The sequence below is a fragment of the Neoarius graeffei genome, chromosome 7 (assembly GCF_027579695.1).
Source record: "Neoarius graeffei isolate fNeoGra1 chromosome 7, fNeoGra1.pri, whole genome shotgun sequence".
NCBI classification, from domain to species: Eukaryota; Metazoa; Chordata; class Actinopteri; order Siluriformes; family Ariidae; genus Neoarius; species Neoarius graeffei.
The window spans coordinates 68,662,529-68,684,119 of record NC_083575.1 but is presented as its reverse complement, the minus strand read 5'-3'; the positions used below and the strand labels follow the sequence as shown (position 1 = coordinate 68,684,119).

Sequence of the window (21,591 nt, the reverse complement as noted above, 5' to 3'; positions counted from 1 at the left end):
CCCTGTTCTCACTATAGATCACAATGTCATCTGTGAACATCATAGTCCATGGAGGTTGGTCCATAGTCTACTAGGGTTGCACAAGCCAGTGCATTCTTAGTGCTGGTCCCAAGCCTGGATAGATTGGGGAGGGTTGTGTCAGGAAGGGCATCCAGTGTAAAACCTATGCCAAATCATATATGCGGATCATAAATCAGGCACAGGAACATGATATCTTTAAAATATTACTTACATGAGAGATTCTGACAGGACTAAAGTCGAGAGATATGCTGATAATAATCACGTTATCCCATCTCCTTACTTAAAATAAATCCAGTCTGAATAGGGCACTACTCTCCCATCTCACCCTTCATGCTCTTCTATCCCCCATCGTCTGCATTGTTTAATCTTATAATCAGTAGCAATGCTCTCAGATACACTGTACTTACTGCCTTTATACTCCTCTGTACTCACCATCTCTACATATTTTTATATCACATATTTTATATCCATATTTTCTTCTGTCCTTCCTTGTTTTTCTCATCTGTTTCTTTGCTCTCGTCTGTGTGCATGGTGTGTGTACATGACCTGCCTGTGGCGCTGACATTGAGTACTGAGTGCTCTCTGGAGCATTCTGCCATTCAGCTTGACACCTTGCTTCTTCGTCTGTACTGCACTCTCCCTGAACCTCTTTCTCTGTCTCTTTTTACTGCAGTCTCTTTTTCTCTGGAATTCATTGTTTGCACATTTGTTTTATATATATATATATATATATATATATATATATATATATATATATATATATATATATATATATATACACACACTACCGTTCAAAAGTTTGGGGTCACTTTGAAATGTCCTTATTTTTGAAAGAAAAGCACTGTTCTTTTCAATGAAGATCACTTTAAACTAATCAGAAATACACTCTATACATTGCTAATGTGCTAAATGACTATTCTAGCTGCAAATGTCTGGTTTTTGGTGCAATATCTCCATAGGTGTATAGAGGCCCATTTCCAGCAACTCTCACTCCAGTGTTCTAATGGTACAATGTGTTTGCTCATTGCCTCAGAAGGCTAATGGATGATTAGAAAACCCTTGTACAATCATGTTAGCACAGCTGAAAACAGTTGAGCTCTTTAGAGAAGCTATAAAACTGACCTTCCTTTGAGCAGATTGAGTTTCTGGAGCATCACATTTGTGGGGTCGATTAAATGCTCAAAATGGCCAGAAAAATGTCTTGACTATATTTTCTATTCGTTTTACAACTTATGGTGGTAAATAAAAGTGTGGCTTTAAATGGAAAACACAAAATTGTCTGGGTGACCCCAAACTTTTGAACGGTTGTGTGTGTATGTGTGTGTGTGTGTGTGTGTGTGTATATATATATATATATATATATATATATATATATATATATATATATATATATATAAAATATACACACACCTAGTCATTCATAGATTTATCTGTATTTCCTACATTGTGCATAGAATAATACTGAAGTCATCAAAACTGAAATAACATACGGAATATGTAATGCATTACATGCATTTAATAATGCTTTCTTTGGAGGGTGGGGGGGCATACTGAAGCACTAGGACAGGCGAATCAATTGCTGGGCAATTCTGATTGAAGCTTTTCAGCTTACTTTTCACACATACACACGCGCACACATGGTTCTGATCCACAGAGAGCTCTCTCCCTCTCTGCTTCCTCCTCCATATCCGCCCTCCGCTGTTACCGCAAGACACACACACAGCATAAATTAGACACCGGTGTGATCATTTTGCCACTCACTTCCTCTGGCCTAGCCTTCCATTCACAAACCGGCGCTCGACCACGCCCCCACTGTCACAACATATATGGAATTATGTGGTAAACCAAAAAGTGTTTAAAAAAAAACAAAATATGTTTAATATTTTAGATTCTTCAAAGTAGCCACTGTTTACCTTGATGATGCTTTGTACACTATTGGCATTATCTTACCCAGCTTCATGAGGTGGAATGCTTTTTCAATTAATAGGTGTGCCTTGTTAAAAGTTAATTAGTGCAATTTCTTGCCTTCTTAATGTGTTTGAGATTAAGTAGTAAATAATAAAAATACAGTAAATAGCCCTATTCCACAACTGTAGTAACTGTAGTAACTGTAGTATATTATGTCAAGAACTGCTCAAGTAAGTAAAGAGAAACGACATCCATCATTACTTTAAGACATGAAGTGACTTTTAATTAATAGTCAAGTTTCAAGTCAAGTTTATTTGTATAGCGCTTTTAACAATAAACATTGTCGCAAAGCAGCTTTACAGAATTTGAACGACTTAAAACATGAGCTAATTTTATCCCTAATCTATCCCCAATGAGCAAGCCTGTGGCGATGGTGGCAAGGAAAAACTCCCTCAGACGACATGAGGAAGAAACCTCGAGAGGAACCAGACTCAAAAGGGAACTCATCCTCATTTGGGCAACAACAGACAGCATGACTATAACAGTTTTAACATGAAGTCAGTTTCGTTGATGTTATAACTCTTCATTGATGGAAACCTGAGTGCAAAACTGTTCATGACAACTGCAGTCCTAAAGTTAGCAAGTCAACTGCAGTTCTCAGCCATAAAAGCATTACTGTAAGTGTCCAGTGCGTCCTCCAGGTGTGACCTTCAACTGTCCACATGAGGCCGTCCTGCACAGGAGCGATGCGATGAGACTCCAACCAGACACAGGGCACCAAGATGGATCAGGCAGGTCCGAGGAGCAGAAGAGGTCAGCATCTCGATCTCAGGATTGACATGTAACTCAGAGGGACAGATTTTTTTGGGGGGAGAGAGAGAGAGAGAACACAGGTTGTTAGGTATGCCCAATGTCACCTGAATAAGTAGGAACAGTATACATATTGCACTGAGTACAAGCAGGGACTCTGGCAACTAACTATGACAGCATAACTAAAAGGGGAGAGCCAGAAGGTAACACAGGCATGAGGGAGCCCCGGGACATAAAGCAGCAGCCACTACACCGTCAACAAACTCAAGTGAGCAAGCGAGTGGAGTGACAGCATCCATACATCCCAGTTTACCAAAACACTCTATGTCTGAGGACCCTCCAGATCTACACCTTTACCTCATAAACACCATTAACACAAGGCTTGACTAAACAGATATGTTTTCAGCCTAGACTTAAATGCTGAGACTGTGTCTGATTCCCGAACACTACTTGGAAGGCTGTTCCATAACTGTGGGGCTTTGTAAGAAAAGGCTCTGCCCCCTGATGTAGCCTTCACTATACGAGGTACCAGCAGATAGCCTGCACCTTTTGATCTAAGTAGGCGTGGCGGGTCATAGAGGACCAGAAGTTCACTCAGGTACTGTGGTGCAAGACCATTCAGTGCTTTAAAGGTCAGTAGTAGTATTTTATAATCAATACGAAATTTGATTGGGAGCCAATGCAGTGTGGATAAGACAGGGGTGATGGGGTCATGTTTTCTAGTTCTAGTAAGGACTCTTGCTGCTGCATTTTGAACTAACTGGGGCTTGTTTATGCACTTATTGGAACATCCAGACAGTAAGGCATTACAATAATCTAACCTGGAGGTAACAAAAGCATGAACTAGTTTTTCCACGTAATGTAGTGACATTAAATTTCTTATCTTAACAATATTTCTGAGAAGAAAGAAAGCTATCCGGGTAATGTTATCAATGTGAGTTTCGAATGAAAGACTGGGGTCAATAATCACTCCGAGGTCTTTTAGTGCTGCACGTGAAGAAACAGAAAGGCCATCCAGAGTTACTGTGTAATCAGAAAACTTACTTCTAGCTGTATGTGGTCCTAGTACAAGTACTTCAGTCTTGTCAGAGTTAAGCAGAAGGAAGTTAATAAGCATCCAGTGTCTAATGTCCTTAACACATTCCTCAATTCTATTAAGCTGGTGTCTCTCATCAGGTTTTGCAGAAACATACAACTGTGTGTCATCAGCATAACAGTGGAAACTAATACAATGTTTAATAAAAATAAAGAAAAACCATTGAATTAGAAGGTGTGTCCAAACGTTAACTGGTACTGTTCAGTGACAAATCTCCATTCATTATCTGTAACCGCTTATCCTGTGCAGGGTCGCGGGCAAGCTGGAGCCTATCCCAACTGACTATGGGTGAGAGGCGGGGTACACCCTGGACAAGTCGCCAGATCATCGCAGGGCTGACACAGAGACAAACTCACATTCACACCTACGGTCAATTTAGAGCCACCAATTAGCCTAACCTGCATGTCTTTGGGGGAAACTGGAGCACCCGGAAGAAACACACGCAGACATGAGGAGAACATTCAGACTCCGCACAGAAAGGCCCCCGTCAGCCACTGGGCTCGAACCCAGAGCCTTTTTGCTGTGAGGCGACAGTGCTAACCATATTTTAAAATATCCCGCCATCTTGTAGAGAGTTGCACAGCTATTAAAATTATGTCAGCATCATATCAGTATCAGGTATTAAATTATACACAGACTTCTGATTACAGTTTCACAGAAAACAGAAGGATCTCTTCTTCTCTCTTGATCTCGTCCATTCATGTAACTCTTAATTCCCAGAATGGCTATGAATGTGGAGTGTAGGCAAGAGATGTGCTAAGATGTTCCTGAGGCAACAGGTGAAGTTTTGCGTTGGTGTGTAGCTCAGTATAGAGGGACTGTGAGGCTTCTGATTTCAGTGAGTAGCTCAGTGAAAAGAGGGAGGAAGGGAGGACAGAGGATTGTAGCAGATGGGAATTTGGCTGCCTCCTGCTGAGATGAGCCTTTTGTCATGGTGTTGCCATAAAGGCATTGCAAATCTCTCCGTCTCCATCACTGTCCTCTGACTCCCCCTACCTCCCTTTATCACCTCTTCCAAACTACAAATTGTTTTCCTGCTATACCTTATTGCTTGCGGAGTGTAATTTTTTTTTGTTTCCTGATTTGAGGTTGTGGAGGATATGCAAATATGAGTCGAGAGCTGTACCACATTATCACACTGCCCACACTGACAACTAAGCAGGCTTTCTCACCACTGCTCTGGCTTGAAAATACATTTCATAAACATAAAGATGCAGTTCCATATGTTACTAATAGAGAACTGAGATTTTTTTTTCCGCACAGGTTTGGAATTGAAATATATCTTTACCACAGCCCTTGAATAATCTTTACCTCATTATTATAGTTTAATATTACATGTTATATTCATAGCATGACAGTTCCCTCTAAAATTATTGGCACCATTCATAATAATGAGCAAGAGCGATTAAATGAAATCAACATTACACACAATCATTCAGCATTTCCACACAACAATAGGAGAAATTATTGATGTTCTTAAAAATCATTCTTATTAGAAGTATTTAGAAAAAAAACAAAAACAAAACTATCATGTGCACAAGTTTCAGCTCAAAATATCACTGACTGCATGTGTTATTAGTTTTGTATAGCTATTTGTGCTCATTTTCATGAAGAGTGCTAATACTTTTGTAGTGCAGTTTACCTACCAGGGTTGTTACAACAAACACTACAACTAAAATTCAAAACTAAAATTGAATAAAAATGAAAGTTTAAAATAAAAACTAGAAATATTCCCTGAAAACTAAACTAAAATTTAAAAAAAAAATGCAAATGTTAATTAATTCATTAGATTTTTGTTTTTCTGCAGTAAATTGAGACTCTTATAGTACAACCCCAAATCAGAAAAAGTTGGGACAATATGGAAAATGCAAATTAAAAAAACAGAAAGCAGTGATTTCTAAATTTTATTTTAACTTGTATTTCATTTCAGACAGTAGGAACCTAAGATATTTCATGTTTTGTTTGGATGACTTCATTTGTTAATATACATCCATTACTGCATTTTAGACCTTCAGCACATTCCAACAAAAAATGGGATGGGAGAAATTTAGGGCTAGTAATGAGGTAAAACAATTAAATAATGATGTGATTTGAAACGGGTGACTATGATCATGATTTGGTACAAAATTAATATCCAGGAAAGGCCTAGTCTTTGAGGCTCAAAGATGGGCAGAGGATCTCCAGTTTGTCAACAAATCTCTGAGAAAATTATTGAAATGTTTAAAAACAATGTTCCTCAAAGAAAGATCTGAATGGATTTGGATATTTCACTTTCTATGGTACATAATATCATAAACAAGTCAAGGAATCTGGAGGAATTTCGATGTATAAAGGGCAAGGGCACAAGCCTAAGCTGAACACCCATCATCACATGTTGGGAGTTCCCTGTTCACGCAAGGCATTGTAGGGTACAAATTTGAAACAGGAGAGAAAAATGGAGGACATGAGTATGCGACTGAAATGTGAAAGACCGACTACAATAATGGAAAGCGAGAAGAAAAAACGTTATGTTGCAAAGGAAAGGAAACGCAGAACCAAACTAATAAATATCGGCAGTCAGCAAGCACCTCAGTGTGATCAGCTGTTTGTTTAATGACAGAATGATGTAACTGTCAGTGCGCAGTCAAAGGTAAACCTGTAGATGTCAGTAATGCAACACTGTGGATGCCAGCTGCTGTAAAACCCAAAAGAAGAAGAAGAACTATGCGCACATGGACTTCCTCTGTCTGCTTGACTGCGTGAAGCGAGTGATTTCATGCACATCATTTGCTCGGGAATCCCCTCAAATTAAATAACTTTCCAGCCACAGGATGGCCTGTTTTTTTTTCTTCTCGATATTGCAGAAATAAACATATATCACAATGACCAAATTTCAGACTGAACTAAATTTAACCAATTTTATGAAATCGAAAGGCCGTCTAGCTTTAAGTGTTGTGAGAAGGAATGGCAACATTATAACGTGTTAATGCTTTACCGTCCCAAATTTTTTTGAAATGTATTATGAGAATCAAAATTGGAATAAATGTTTATTTTGAAAAAAACCCGCCACAAAATTCATCAAATATAATATGCTGTTGTATTGCTTTGAGTGCAATACAGGTAAAAGATTATTTACAAATCATTGTTTTCAGTTTTAATTTCAACATACCATCCCAACTTTTTCTGATTTGGGGTTGTAGAAAATAGTGACTAAAAGGAAGAACTTGAGGGCCTATTGAGTATGTTATACATATACTAGTGCATCTCAAAAAATTAGAATATTGTGAAAAAGTTCAATATTTTCCATCAGTTATTTAAGAAAGTGAAAATGTTATATATTATAGACTCATTACACATAAACTAAAATGTTTCAAGCATTTTTCTATTTTAATTTTAATCAGTATGGCATACAGTACAAAAACATTAAAAAAACATCTCAAAATATTAGAATATTTCATTTCGAGTTTGAGTAAAACAGTATGAACACAGTGTATCTCTCGGTCTAGTTCAGTACACACAAACACAATCATGGGGAAGACTGCTGACTTGACTGTTGTCCAGAAGATGATCACTGATGCCCTCCACAGGGAGGGTAAGCCACAAAAGGTCATTGCTGAAAAGGGTGGCTGGAAAAGGTGCACAAGCAACAGGGATGGCCGCAGTCTTGAGAGGATTGTCAAGAAAAGTTGATTCAAGAACTTGGGAGAGCTTCACAAGGAGTGGACTGAGGCTGGTGTCAGTGTATCAAGATCCATCACGAACAGACATCTTCAAGAAAGGGGATACAACTTTCGCATTCCTAATATCAAGCTACTCCTGAGCCAGAGACAATGTCAGAAGTGTCTTATCTGGGCTAAGGAGAGAAAGAAATGGACTGTTGCTCAGTGGTCCAAAGTCCTCTTTTCAGATGAAAGTACATTTTGCATTTAATTTGGAAATCACGGTTCTAGAGTCTGGAGGAAGAGTGGAGAGGCACAGAATCCAAGGTGTTTGAAGCCCAGTGTGACGTTTCCACAGTCTGTGATGATTTGGGGTGCCATGTCATCTGCTGGTGTTGGTCCACTGTATTTTATCAAGTCCAAAGTCAACACAGCCATCTACCAGGAGATTTTAGAACACTTCATGCTTCCATCTACTGACGAGCTTTTTGGAGATGCTGATTTCCTTTTCCAGCAGGACTTAGCACCTACCCACAGTGCCAAAACTACTACCAAATGGTTTGCTGACCATGATATTACTGTGTTTGATTGGCCAGCCAACTTGCCTGACCTGAACCCGATAGAGAATCTATGGGGTATTGTCAAGAGGAAGATGAGAAACACCCGACCCAAAAATACAGATATGTTGAAGGCCACCATCAAAGCAACCTGGGCTTCAATAACACCTCAGCAGTGCCACAGACTGATCACCTCCATGCCACACCGCATTGATACAGTAATTCATGGTAAAGGAGCCCCAACCAAGTATTGAGTGTATAAATGAATATACTTTTCAGAAGTTGGACATTTCTGTATTGTAAATCCTTTTTTTGATTGATCTTAGGGAATATTCTAATAATTTGAGATACTGGATTTCTGATTTTCATGAGCTATAAGTCATAATCATCAAAATTAAAACAAAAAAGGCTTTAAATATTTCACTTTACATGTAAAGAATATAGAATATGTGAATGTTTACCTTTTTGAATTAAATTATGAAAAAAAGGAACTTTTTCATGGTATTCTAATTTTTTGAGATGCACTAGTATATTCAGTGTTTATTCATGCATTGATCAGACAAATACTCTGCAAATTTCATTCTGTCCCCAGAACTAAAATGACAGAAACTAAAACTGTCTGTGTGTCTGTCTGTCTGTGTCTTGAAAACAATATAGGAAAATAGCTTTTTGGACTCTTTTTTTTTTCAGTCATAATGTTTCATGGTAAGATGGTAAGCAAGCTCCAGGGTCCCTGGTTCAATCCTAAACACTGGTTAATGTGTGAGTAGTTTTCCTTCAGGTTCTCTGGTTTCCTCCCATGTGTTAAAAAAAAAAACATGAATGCAGGTGGATTGCCTATGCTTAATTAGCTCTAGGTGTGAATGAGCGTGTGTGTGTGTGTGTGTGTGTGTGTGATGCATTGCAGTTGACTGGTATCCCTTCCAGAGAAGGACTTTGGATCAAGATAAAGCACTTACTGAACCATGAATGAATGAATGGTACTTTTGGAACTGTTACAGCCTGCAAGTTGTAGCCTGGAGCTTGGCAGTGCCAGTCAGAGACTCTGACTCTACAGTTTACCATGCTGAGGACTGGTGCTCATGTGGTGGTGGTGGGGAGGGCAACATACTGCCTGCCAGCTGGGTGATGGGGAACACAGAGAAGGAGGTCACAGTTGACTAAGGTGAGATTCATAGAGCCTGCAGAGTACCCAGTGTCCCTGAGCTATCAGAGAGCGAAAAGAAAAAAGAGGGGAAAGAGAGAGATCAAGATCACAGAGACAAACGAGAGAGTGATGAGCAGAGAGAAGGAAATATATGCATCTACATTTATGCTAGTATCTCTATTTATGTCACTGCTGTGGACCCATTGTCCTAATTACATCATGAACCTACTCCTGTGTTGTATCCTTGAGCATGCACACACAGCACAGGAGCGGCTTTTCAATCTGCTAGAAATGAAAGTTTCATTCTATTGAATTTGATGCAAAGTAATTTGATGCATGGGGGCAGAGCAACAGGTTAATTGTGGTGTTGCTGCTGTATGATGCAGTGTTGGGGAAGCCAGGACTCAACTCTGATTGACATTCACCAGAAGGTGGGACCAGAACAGATCTGAAGCCTGTGATTTGTTGACCAGGCAGAAAGAAGAACGTGTTCGAGAGGGAGAGAATGGGAGAGGGAGGGTGAGCACTCCTCCCACATCAGATCTCCTTCTCAGTGAAATTCAGTCCGTTTTCTATCTGCAGCACAGAGGAAGAAAGAGACTGGAAGCAGAAGATACAAGAAGAAAAAAGGCTGGGATGTGAAGCGTGTTCTGGTTCTTTCTGTGCACACAGCATCAAGCTCTAGTGTGCATGAGAGAAGAAGTGAGAAAGAGGTTGCAACAAAAAGTGAGAGAACTTGGGTAAAGGAAGGAAAATACGGTGCATGCAGAGGGATACAAATGCAGACTTCTGGAGCACTATGGAGGAAAAGACAGAGAGGGTGATACAGAGGAAACCTGCAATGCCACTACAGCGCAACTAAATCATCGCTTTGTGCCTACATTCTCTCCCGCAGTGCCTGTCCTCTTTCTATGCCTTGCCATCTCTCGTTTGATGTCTCTTTGCCTGTCCCAAAGGGGGGAGTGACTGTGACATCACAGTGAGTTCTGGGATGCCGCTGTGAGTGGAGGCAGGAGTTGAAGTCTCACTCTTGCTGCACTTTTTGGTCATTTTCGCTTGGATATGTGTGCATGTCTGCTTTTCTCTTTCGTTGTGCCATGTCACTGTACTCTGTCTACTTAATCTGTATCAAACCTGCAAGTGTGACAGCTTCGTGCATTGTCAGCCGTGCATGTACGTGGGTTCACTATGAGAATTCACATGTGTAAAAAAAAAAAAATAGGGAGTCAGTAGGATATTGGCACCACCACGTCCTTATTTCCTTCTTTGTCCTCAATTTCTTTCTATATTTGCTCAGAAACGAAAAGAAAGTTTGCCCTGTGATGGAACTCACAGGTTTGGCCTCACTGTTCTTGCTTCATGCATAATCAATAAAATTAAATTAATAATCAAAGAGCTGGAGTCTCCAGAGAGATTCTGAGGCCTTCGCAACTCAGATTCCGAAGTGAGCCAGGCTGAAACAGGAGCTCCCGTCCTTCTTAAGAAGTTTTCACCCACGAGAGCTGTTTCTAAACTTCATTGTTATCTGTGAGCTCTTCAGGACGGTTGAGAATTTCAGCTCCACATTTCAAAATGATTGGTGTGAACAGTATCCACTCGGCTGGCCGGCTGCGTTCGCGATCTCTGTGTTCAGTGCGGTGTGGTCGGGACTTTAGCGTCATGGAGCCATTCCGTTACACCAAAGCACCACGGTCACGCTCTCTCAGGCCCCTGGCCTTTCCTGATCTGCTGGGCAAAGTGCAGGATGGCCAAAATCATCCTCAAACACGCAAGAAGAAGGAGAAGGTATGTCTGCTTGCTGAGTATTTCTTGTTAGATGGAGCACAAGCCTAGTGGATGGGTGACTCTGTGTGTGTGTGTGTGTGTGTATGTGTATATATATATATATATATATATATATATATATATATATATATATATATGCCCGAGCAACTTTAATAATTCTGTCAGCAGTTCAGTCCAGAGCAGCAATATGTCCTTTTAAGGTTCCACACTGCAAAAAATGATATCTTAGCCAGTGAAAATATCTTGAAAATAGGTGAAACAATCTAGCATTTCTTATTAGAAGAATACAAGACACCAATTCTGAGATTAATAAACCTAGTTCTAGATTGCAACCAACTTATTCTAAGATGTCTTAACAAGTAAATAATATCTGTCCATGCAGCAAGATAATTTCACTAGTATTAAGTAATTTCCTCTTCAAATTCAGTTTTCAATTTTTTGCAGTGTACAAAAATATTTCATGTTTTTTTTCCTTCATTATGCTCTTAGTCTCAAATGAGAATCTTTAGCTTCTGCTTGGTGGCTTTAATTTTGCTTTAATTCATTCCAGTAACACTGATGTGGGAAGGCACCCTGAATGTGATGCCAGTATATCGCCAGTCACTATGCACACACGTTCACACTCTCATTCACACCTAGGGGTCAGTTAGAGTTGCCAATCCACGTGCATGTTCTGGGAGGTGGGAGAAAAACTGAAGAATTCAGAGGAAATTTATGTGCACACAGGTAGAACATGTAAAACTCCTATACAAGTCACAGATATTCAGGATCGAACTGGGGACCCTAGAGCTGTGAGGCAGCAGTGCTACCTGCTATGTCGCCACACCTCCCTTAAATGTCTTTTAAAAGGTTTTGTTTCAGTTTGTATATTTTTAAAACCTCTGGTTATTAACTATAATTAGCCATGGCCTAATACACTGTAAAAAAAAAATCCGTTGTTTTTACGGAAAAACACTGGCAGCTGTGGTTGCCAGAATAATCCTGTTAAAAATACAGTGAAATGTAAACAACATTACAGAATAACTTGTACATTTCACTGGGATTCCATGTACAATTAATGATAACTAAATGTAAATTTTACAGATATTCAATGTACAATAATCAATACATAACTGTTAATTTTACGGATATTCATTGTACAATAAACAATGATTACAAGCAATAATCTACTAGACAGATTTTTTTTGGGGGGGCTTTTTTCACCTTTATTGGATAGGACAGTGTAGAGACAGGAAATGAGCTGGAGAGAGACACAGGGAGGGATCGGGAAATGACCTTGGGTCGGAATCAAACCCAGGTCCCTGGGTTCATGGTATGGCACCTTAGTCGACTGAGCCATGATGGTGGCTGTTTTTTTTTTTTTAACAGGGCAATGATGTAATTTTAACTATCACATTCTGTTTTAGTATTACAGTTTGTCTGTGTTTAAACTACAACAATTTGTAAATTCTACAAAAAAATATGATCAATTCAACATATTCTTACTGTTAAATTAACAGTGGTATTTGGTTAGGAGTTTTACAGTATATTGAAGTAAATTACACACTGCTTCATTGTTTTTGTATTTACAGTTTTTTTATGTCATGATTTTACATAAATTCACTGTTAATTCTACGGACATTTTTTAGTGTAGTTAGGGAATCAGCTTTGAGACCAAAAGTTTTTTTTTTTTTTTTTGGGACCAAAAAACAGAACTATTTTCGGGAATCCCATTTTTCCCAAGAACTGTTAAACTATGGAACAGCCTTTTTTCAAACATTAAGAATGCAGCCAGTCTAACTGTATTTAAGAGTCGACTTCATATTTTATGCTTTGAAAAGCTACCTATGTAATGGCCACCATAATCAGTTATCTATTTTATTAATTACAGGACAGAAACTTTTTTTTAATTTATACATAATTTGTTTATATATTTTTATAGTTTATTAGCAAACTCTATTTTTATGTTTTTGCATTTGTGCAAGGGAAAATTGTCAATTGGGACGATCCATCTTATAATTTTCACCTGTCAATCAGTTCTGTATGGATTTATGACGAACTCTATTAAACTAAAAGTCGCCGGTTTGATTCCCTGGACCAGCAAGAATGGCTGAAGTGCCCTTGAGCAAGGCACCTAACCCCCAGCTGATCTCGGTGTGTTGTACATCGCTCTGGATAAGAGTGTCTGCTAAATGCCATTAATGTAACATAACAAGATTTTTTTTTTAAATTGTGGGACAGTGGTGGTTCAGTGGTTAAGGGTCTGGGTTACTGATCTGAAGGTCAAGAGTTCAAGCCCCAGCACTGACAAGCTGCCACTGTTGGGCCTTTGAGCAAGGCCCTTAACCCTCTCTGCACTGTGTTATGTATCCTGTTGTTGTACAGTACGTCACTCTGGATAAATGCCTGTAATGTAATCTACTAAGCTTATTACTTCTCAACAGTATTGCCCATGAATGAACATTTCTATCTTTGTTGACCTGTTAAACATTTTTTTTGACAAGTTTCTTTTTCTGCCCTTTTCAGGCACTCTATAACTCCATCAAGAATGAGAAGCTGCAGTGGACAATGTGAGTTCAATATTTTCTCATTTTATTTATTCTCCAGAGGCTATTTCAGTCATCGATTCTCTCTTACTTCTCAGACATACTTGGATCATGAGCATACGCAAGCGCAGGCTTCTCTAGTCCTTGTCCTAAATATTCACGCTCAGTGAGGTGCAGTTATGAAGCTCTAACACTGATGAAAACACAAGAGACTGTGTGGAAGGTGGTGAGACATTGCTCCAGCAGGTCGAGGTGTGTGTGCTGCAGTGAGCTGATGTGTTTCTAACCTGGGCAAAACCACGTGATGCCCTGGCCCTTGATTTAGACTTTGGCTTCCTGAACTCTGTTGCCATGGTTACAGCTCCCTAGTTGCCTCAGTGTAATTACAGGTCGAAATCTCTCACTGCCTAATGCACATTTGTAACTGCACCGCTACACACTCACGCAGAGCAAGAGGGCAGGCGTGCTGGGCCGTTTGACTCCTCGAGGGCTTTAGCGCTGTTGTTAGTGTGTTGTGAACGAGGGAGGAGTTGGCTGCGTCTCCTCTTCTATTCTCTTTCATTCAGCTGCACTCCTTTCATCGCTCTCTCTTTCTCTTTTGCTCTCGGTCACTCTCACTAACTCTGTTTCTCTGGTACTCGCTCTTTCAGATCCTGGCAGGGAGTCTAGCAGTTACTAAGCAACAGATGAGAGCATTACCATTTGGGAGGCAAAGACTACGTACCAGTTTGAGAGCGAGGGAGAGGGAGGGATGTTTAAAGGTACAGGCCTCAGGCATCCTTTAGGCTTTTGGGCTGACCTGCTGGAAGGAAATGGCCTTGACCACCAAAATGCATGGGTTTTTTTTTTTTTTGTTTGTTTGTTTTTCAATTACCAATGCCAGAAATGGCATGCTACTGTTTAGTGTGTATGGGAAAAGCACACTTTTTCACAGTAAAACAACAACTGGTCAGAAGGTTTAATTTTCTATAACAACATGAGTCAGACAGCAAGGTTTATATCAATGTACTTGTTCATATGCATTATTATTTCTGTATTAAAAACATACTCAGGGACTTGTCTGGTGGCTGCTCCATAGAAACAGATTTAAAAATGTATAATTGTTGGTATGGTGAACTTTTTCTGTGAGTTTTAGTTTTGGCTGGACACCGCCTGAACTGATAATCACATCGCCAGGTTTTCTTTGGCTAATCAGACACAAGATACACCACCACTCTTGCCAGAGCAGATGGGGATTAAGCTGCCTTGCTGAAGGGCACTTCAGCCAGTCCTGCTGGCCCAGAGACTCAAACTAGCAACCTTTTGGTCCCAAAGCTGCTTCTCTAACCATTAGGCCATGGCTTCCTCCATCTGTGAACATATGTTTATTTAGCATTTTTGTAAGTTTTCTGTCATGAGAGCGTCTTCAGGACAGATAACTTTACACTTTTGTGGTTTCATGGTAACATGACAAGTTGCAATTTTTGGTCTTATTAACCTCAAGAGAAAGAAAAAGGGAAGCTAGTGAAAGAATGACTGTTTATAGCTTCTATAACACAAGTGATAACATCTCTCTCTCTCTCTGTACAGTGTCATTCATAATTAGATAAGATAATTGACAGTTATTCCATGAAACTGAGTTATACATGAGCTGATAGCTGACGAGGCACGTAGTGCCAAGTTGACTATAAGCCATGTACAACGAGATTGAGCGGAATAACTGTTTTATTCTATCCACATTCACTGGATTTTGAGAAATGGAGTATTTTTATTTATTGCAAATTTGATAAATAAAAACTTTATACAAAACATCCAACAAAATAATTTCCACTTAGAATGTGAACAAACCGATGAAATGACAGTAGCAATTTGTGAAAAATGCTATAATAATAATTTTTGAAAAAAAAAACATACGCTCTTACGATCAAATACTTTCATTACGTTTTCTTGCTTTTTTGTATTTTGGGGGTTTTTGTTTTTGAGTAGAGTTTTTATTTCATCCTCGGTTGGTTCAGCAACATGCTCTGCCATTTTGTTTTTCCTCTACTCACAGTATATGAGCTGATAGCCTAGTAGTAGAGTAGCTAATCAGAGCGCGCGATTGCTCATATCCGGTGAATGTGGATAGAATAAGATATTTCTTTACTGATCCCCATGGGGGGAAATTCAGGTGTAACAGCAGCGCAAGTACAGAGTAAATATAAATAGATGTAGACTAAGTCAAAGAAAAAAAATAGAATATAATTCAATAGAATAAAAATAGAATTGGGGCGGCACGGTGGTGTAGTGGTTAGCGCTGTCGCCTCACAGCAAGAAGGTCCTGGGTTCGAGCCCTGGGGCCGGCGAGGGCCTTTCTGTGTGGAGTTTGCATGTTCTCCCTGTGTCCGCATGGGTTTGCTCCGGTTTCCCCCACAGTCCAAAGACATGCAGGTTAGGTTAACTGGTGACTCTAAATTGACCGTAGGTGTGAATGTGAGTGTGAATGGTTGTCTGTGTCTATGTGTCAGCCCTGTGATGACCTGGCGACTTGTCCAGGGTGTACCCCGCCTTTCACCCGTAGTCAGCTGGGATAGGCTCCAGCTTGCCTGCGACCCTGTAGAAGGATAAAGCGGCTAGAGATAATGAGATGAGATGAGAAAAATAGAATTGAATAAGGACAATTGCTAACAAAAGACAGCAACAAACAACAAGAACTGGTAGTGGCACCACATCAACGAGTGGTGTGCATAAGCTAGTGGTGTCGAGCTATATAAAGTGACACAATGAAGTGAGGTAGCATTAGGTATCCTGAAATGTAAGTGGTGGGACTGTAAATAATAATGGTGCAACATGTGATAAAGTACATTATAATAGTGCATTAAAAAAAACAATAATAGTACTACGGGAAAAGAGGCACATATGTGCACTGTGTGCAATGTTCCACATGAGTCCAGTACAGGAAAAAGTGTGTGTGTTTTGGAGGGCACTGCTAAGCATGATGGCAGTCTAATTTCCATACCATAAGTCATTATTCAAATTTATTCATATAATTTTGAATACATTTTTGCAGGTTTTTTTTAAGTCTTCATGGTACAAGCACAATATTAACTGAAGCTCATTTGATCATGACCAGCTTTTAATTGGGCAATCAGAATGACATTTATGGATTTGTGTGACTCTCTGACTAATAGTCCCTTCTCACAGCACTGAGTAGCCAGTCCTGCATACATTAATTCGGTGTACTTGTGTCAAAATATTTGTATTTTGTATCTGTATTTCCAATTCATATCTGAATGACATGCGTGTGAAGATTTTTGCCATGTTTTTATAGGCAATGTAGGAGTTAATATTGCTTAATATTGCCATGTTTTTGCCACTGTGTGGGAGTATGCATTTTAAAGGTCAGAAAATAATTTTAAAAAAAAAACTATTTTGAACACCACTAGAGATTTTTTTGATAAACAGCTAAATAAAACGTTATGAATTTTAAACATTTAGGAATGTCGTAAACCTTAAGCTTAGTGGGGTCTTATTAAGCCTGAGTGCCTCTGTGGATCTGAGATACGAATGTTTGAGCTTGGGAGGTACAACACTGCACTGCCCAGAAAGTGCTTCTGAAAGAATGCTTTTTTTTTTTTTTTTAAAGTTACTCATTTAGACCAATCGCTCACAGCTCCACTAATCTGAATGATCAGATTGATGGAAAAGCAGCCCATTGCTGTTGTAGGTGTATGTTGGGCATGTTCAGTTTTGAGTCTGATTTTATATCTGGTTTTGATGTCAGTGGGAGTACTGACATCAGGAGTACTGACAGTAAATTATGTTGGGACTCCAAGCTATGACCATGAACAGAGCAACAAATGAGTGGTCTTTTTTTTTCCTCCTCAAAAATAAAGATGTTAGGATCTAAGGTTTCTGGAAATTATTATTTCAAGGAATTGTACTACACACTGGTGTATTTTCATGTTGGTTAACAGTTTCCTGTATTACCCACAGTGCCATTCATCTACCTAATAACCTTGCAGCCAACTTTTGTTTCTGCCACTACTTCTATTTGGGCGGCACGGTGGTGTAGTGGTTAGCGCTGTCGCCTCACAGCAAGAAGGTCCAGGGTTCGAGCCCCGTGGCCGGCGAGGGCCTTTCTGTGTGGAGTTTGCATGTTGTCTGCGTGGGTTTCCTCTGGGTGCTCCGGTTTCCCCCACAGTCCAAAGACATCCAGGTTAGGTTAACTGGTGACTCTAAATTGACCATAGGTGTGAATGGTTGTCTGTGATGACCTGGTGACTTGTCCAGGGTGTACCCCGCCTTTCGCCTGTAGTCAGCTGGGTTGCCTGTGACCCTGTAGAAGGATAAAGTGGCTAGAGATAATGAGATGAGACTACTTCTATTTGAATTTTTTGTTAATATGACACTGAATCCTGATGAAAAATGGTGCATTAGAAAAGAGCCTCTTGCTCTTTTTGGGATATTTGAAGTTTCCAAAACTGTAAATTCTATTTGAATAAAAATGGCTTTCAATTTCCTGGTGGCTTTTACAATGCAATAAGTGAAAATGTTTTGAATATAATAGAATTTCTCTAATATTTTTCATTATGATGTTATGATAATACAAATACAAAATTATTAAGCCAAATTATCGGTAACACTAACTGAAGGTTCAGTAATAAATTATTTATATCAGAAATGATATGTATTTTACAAATTAACTTGTATTTTTTTATTTATTTAGTTATTATTTTTAAAATTAGATATTTTTTGGCTAGCCTCTCTTTTTCTTCCCTTGGGAGTTCCATGTCAGGGCCTGTCTGGTGATGTTTTCATAGCGTGTGCCCGATCCATCCCCACCTTCTTCTTCTAGTTTTACTTTCTGTTGGCAGTTATTGGGTCTTCTTCGACAGATTGATGTTGCTGATCTTATCTGGCCAGTGGATCTGGAGGTTTCTTCTCAGACAGCTGTTAATGAATGTCTGAGATTTACTGAGGGTACACTGTCAGAAATAGGGGTACAGTAGGTGTCCATTTCTGTCCCCCAAGGTACAGTCTACACTAATGTACCCCCGAGGACTCATTATTGGACTTCAAAGTAACTATGTGTGCCTTTTTAGGGTCAAAAAGGTACAAATATTTTCCCAATCAGTATATAAATGGTATAAATAAATATCAGAGGGTACTGCCCCAGTGACAAGCTGTTGTATCCCTAAAGGTACAATGATGTACTTTGTTTTCTGAGAGTGTAGCTCCATGTCTTAGCACCATACAGCAACACTGATTTCATGTTGGACTTGAAAAGCCAGATTTTTGTTCTTTGTGACAGCACTCTTGAGCTCCAGATGTTCTTGAGTGGTAAAAAGGTTGGTCTGACCTTGCTAACCCTTCACTTGATCTCTGCATTTGTGCCCATGAATGATTCCACTTCTTCCAGCATGTTACCTTTGAGTATGATTGGAAAAGCACTGGTTGCATTGATTGTCATGATCTTTGTCTTGTTCTTGTGAAGGTTGAGGCCTACTAGTGATGAGAGCCACCAGTATTGCTGGTGGTTATGGGACTGTAGGGTGAGTCTCATCTCGTCTTCTGCTTATCCGGGGCCGGGTCATGGAGGCAGCAGTCTGAGCATGGAAGCCCAAACTTCCCTTTCCCCAGACACCTCGGCCAGCTCCTTGGGAAGAACACAGAGGTGTTCCCAGGCCAGCCAAGAGACATAGTCCCTCCAGCGTGTCCTGGGTCTTCCCCGGGGCCTCCTCCTGGGGAGACATGCCTGGAACACCTCCCCTCCTAGAACTGCCACCTTATTGTGGTGGAGGGGTTTGTGTGCTTGAATGATCCTAGGAGCTATGTTGTTGGGGGCTTTACGCCCCTGTTAGGGTCTCCCAAGGCAGACAGGTCCTATGTGACAGGCCAGACTAAGAGCAGTTCACCAAAACCCCTTATGGATAACAATCTATCAAGGACCGTGACGTCGCCCGGTATGGTGCAGCCGGGGCCCCACCCTGGAGCCAGGCCCGGGGTTGGGGCTCGTATGTGAGCACTTGGTGGCCGGGCCTTTGCCCACGGGGCCCGGCTGGGCTCAGCCTGATGCGGTGACGTGGGCCTGACCTCCTGTGGGTTCACCACCCACAGAGGTAGCCGTAGGGGACTGGTGCAGTGTGGATTGGGCAGCAGTAGAAGGCAGGGGCCTCGACAACCTGATCCCCAAACACAGAGGCTGTAGGGTGAGATCATCTGCAAAATCCAGGTCATCCAGCTGCTTCCATAGTGTCCACTGGACTTTGTTTATTCTCTGTTCTGTGGAGGTTTTCCAATCAGTGTCGATCCAAACAATGGCAAGTAGGAAGAGGAACAGGGACAGGAGGCATCCTTGCTTCACACCCGTCTTGACCTGGGACTGCCTGGTGAACTGTCCCTCATGGATGACTCTGTAGATCATTCCTGTACAGCTGGTTTGATCATGTTGACCAGTTTGTTGGGCATGCTGTAGTGTCAAAGCAGTGTCCATAGGATCTCTCTGTCCACACTGTCAAACGCTTTCTCGTAGTTGACAAAGTTGACATACAGGGAGGAATTCAACTCTAAGGACAGCTTCTTCTGGAATCCTGCTTGCTGGTCTCTGAGCTGGGGGTCAACAGTGTCTCTCATTTTTTTCCAGAAAGACTCTGTTGAAAACTTTTCCTGGTATTGACAGCAGGGTGATTCCTCTGTAGTTGGAGTGTCTACTGAGGTCGCCTTTCTTCCAGAGCTTGATGAGGTACCTCTCATTCCAATCAGATGGTACTTTATCTTCCTCCAAGATCTTTCCAAATAGTGAGTATAGCAGCTGTATGCTGGTATCTACCTTAAGGGCCTCTGCAGGGATATCATATGGTCCTGTTGCCTTGCCATTCTTCAGTGTTAGTATTGCTTTCCTGATTTCCTCTCAGTATGTTTCATAGCTGATAGGGAGGTCAGTTTTGGTTGGCTGGATATCTAGAGGCTTGGGTGGGTTGGATCTGTTCAACAGTTCTTCATATACCCTGTCCACACTAGGGATTTTGTACCGATACGAAACTACTTTCGTACCGCAACACCTGTCCACACTAGCAACTATACCGGTACTGTAGCGGTATAACTGTATCGGTACGAAACCCACAAATGTATGGGTTTCGTACCGGTACAGTATCGGTACTGTAGCGCTTCGCTGTAGTGTGGACAGATGAAGCGGCTCTGTATCGATACAAATATAATGCGCATGCGCAAAGTCACACACCTCAATCAATGTCTTCGCTGAATAAAATGGTGAAGAACGGAGATTCGTTTGTTTCTTTCTCAACTGCCTCGCGCGTTTTATATGATTCGACTGAATAAATGACCACCAGAAATACAGACTGTACATTGACAACAAAAAGCACACACATGTTGTTTCATCCGTACGGAAGCTGCGAGAGGCCCTTCATATAATCCTTTTTTTTATTCACCTTGTTATCCCGAGATAACGACATAATTAATTCAGGATCTCGAGAAAACAACACTACTAATTCGAGATCTCGAGAAAACAAAACCATTATTTCGAGATCTCGAGAAAACAAAACAATTATTCCGTGATCTCGAGAAAACAAAACAATTATTTCATGATATCAAGTAAACAGCTGAGAAATGGTTCATTCAGGTACGCCAAGAGACTTGTGATATGCTGACTTTGGGGCTATTTCTCATTCTGTATAGATGCAACTTTGGTCATTAGAATGTCTGGAATAATCGATCACCTAATAAGGCAATATTTTGATCAGGGGTTGACACAGGGAGAGACTGCATTAAGTCTTTTAATAAGGGATAATTTCAAAATTAGTCCGCGGCACCTCCGCAGAAGACTGGCCTGGCTTCGTCTCTACCGACGGAGATACAGTGATCCAGCTGAGATCATGAAATAATTGTTTTGTTTTCTCGAGATCACGGAATAATTGTTTTGTTTTCTCGAGATCTCGAAATAACGGATGCCATATATTCTCGGAAGGAAGTTACTCGGTAACCACGGAAACATTTCGCGCACGCGCATTTCAACTACCGTGAAAGAAAACCGCAAACATTTCTCGCTAGTGTGGACAGATGCACTAAACTGTACCGGTATACTTTGTTTCGATACAGTTATACCACTTTCGTACCGGTATAAGTG

General features: G+C 40.4%; 1 protein-coding gene across 1 annotated transcript in view; it reads left to right on the top strand.

Moving 5' to 3' along the window:
- Positions 1-21,591, top strand: part of psda (pleckstrin and Sec7 domain containing a) — a 63,747-nt gene that overhangs the window by 18,910 nt on the left and 23,246 nt on the right. The window contains exon 7 of the mRNA XM_060924827.1: positions 13,468-13,511. Coding sequence (XP_060780810.1) covers positions 13,468-13,511 — 44 coding nt within the window. The remainder of the gene's footprint in view (positions 1-13,467; positions 13,512-21,591) is intronic.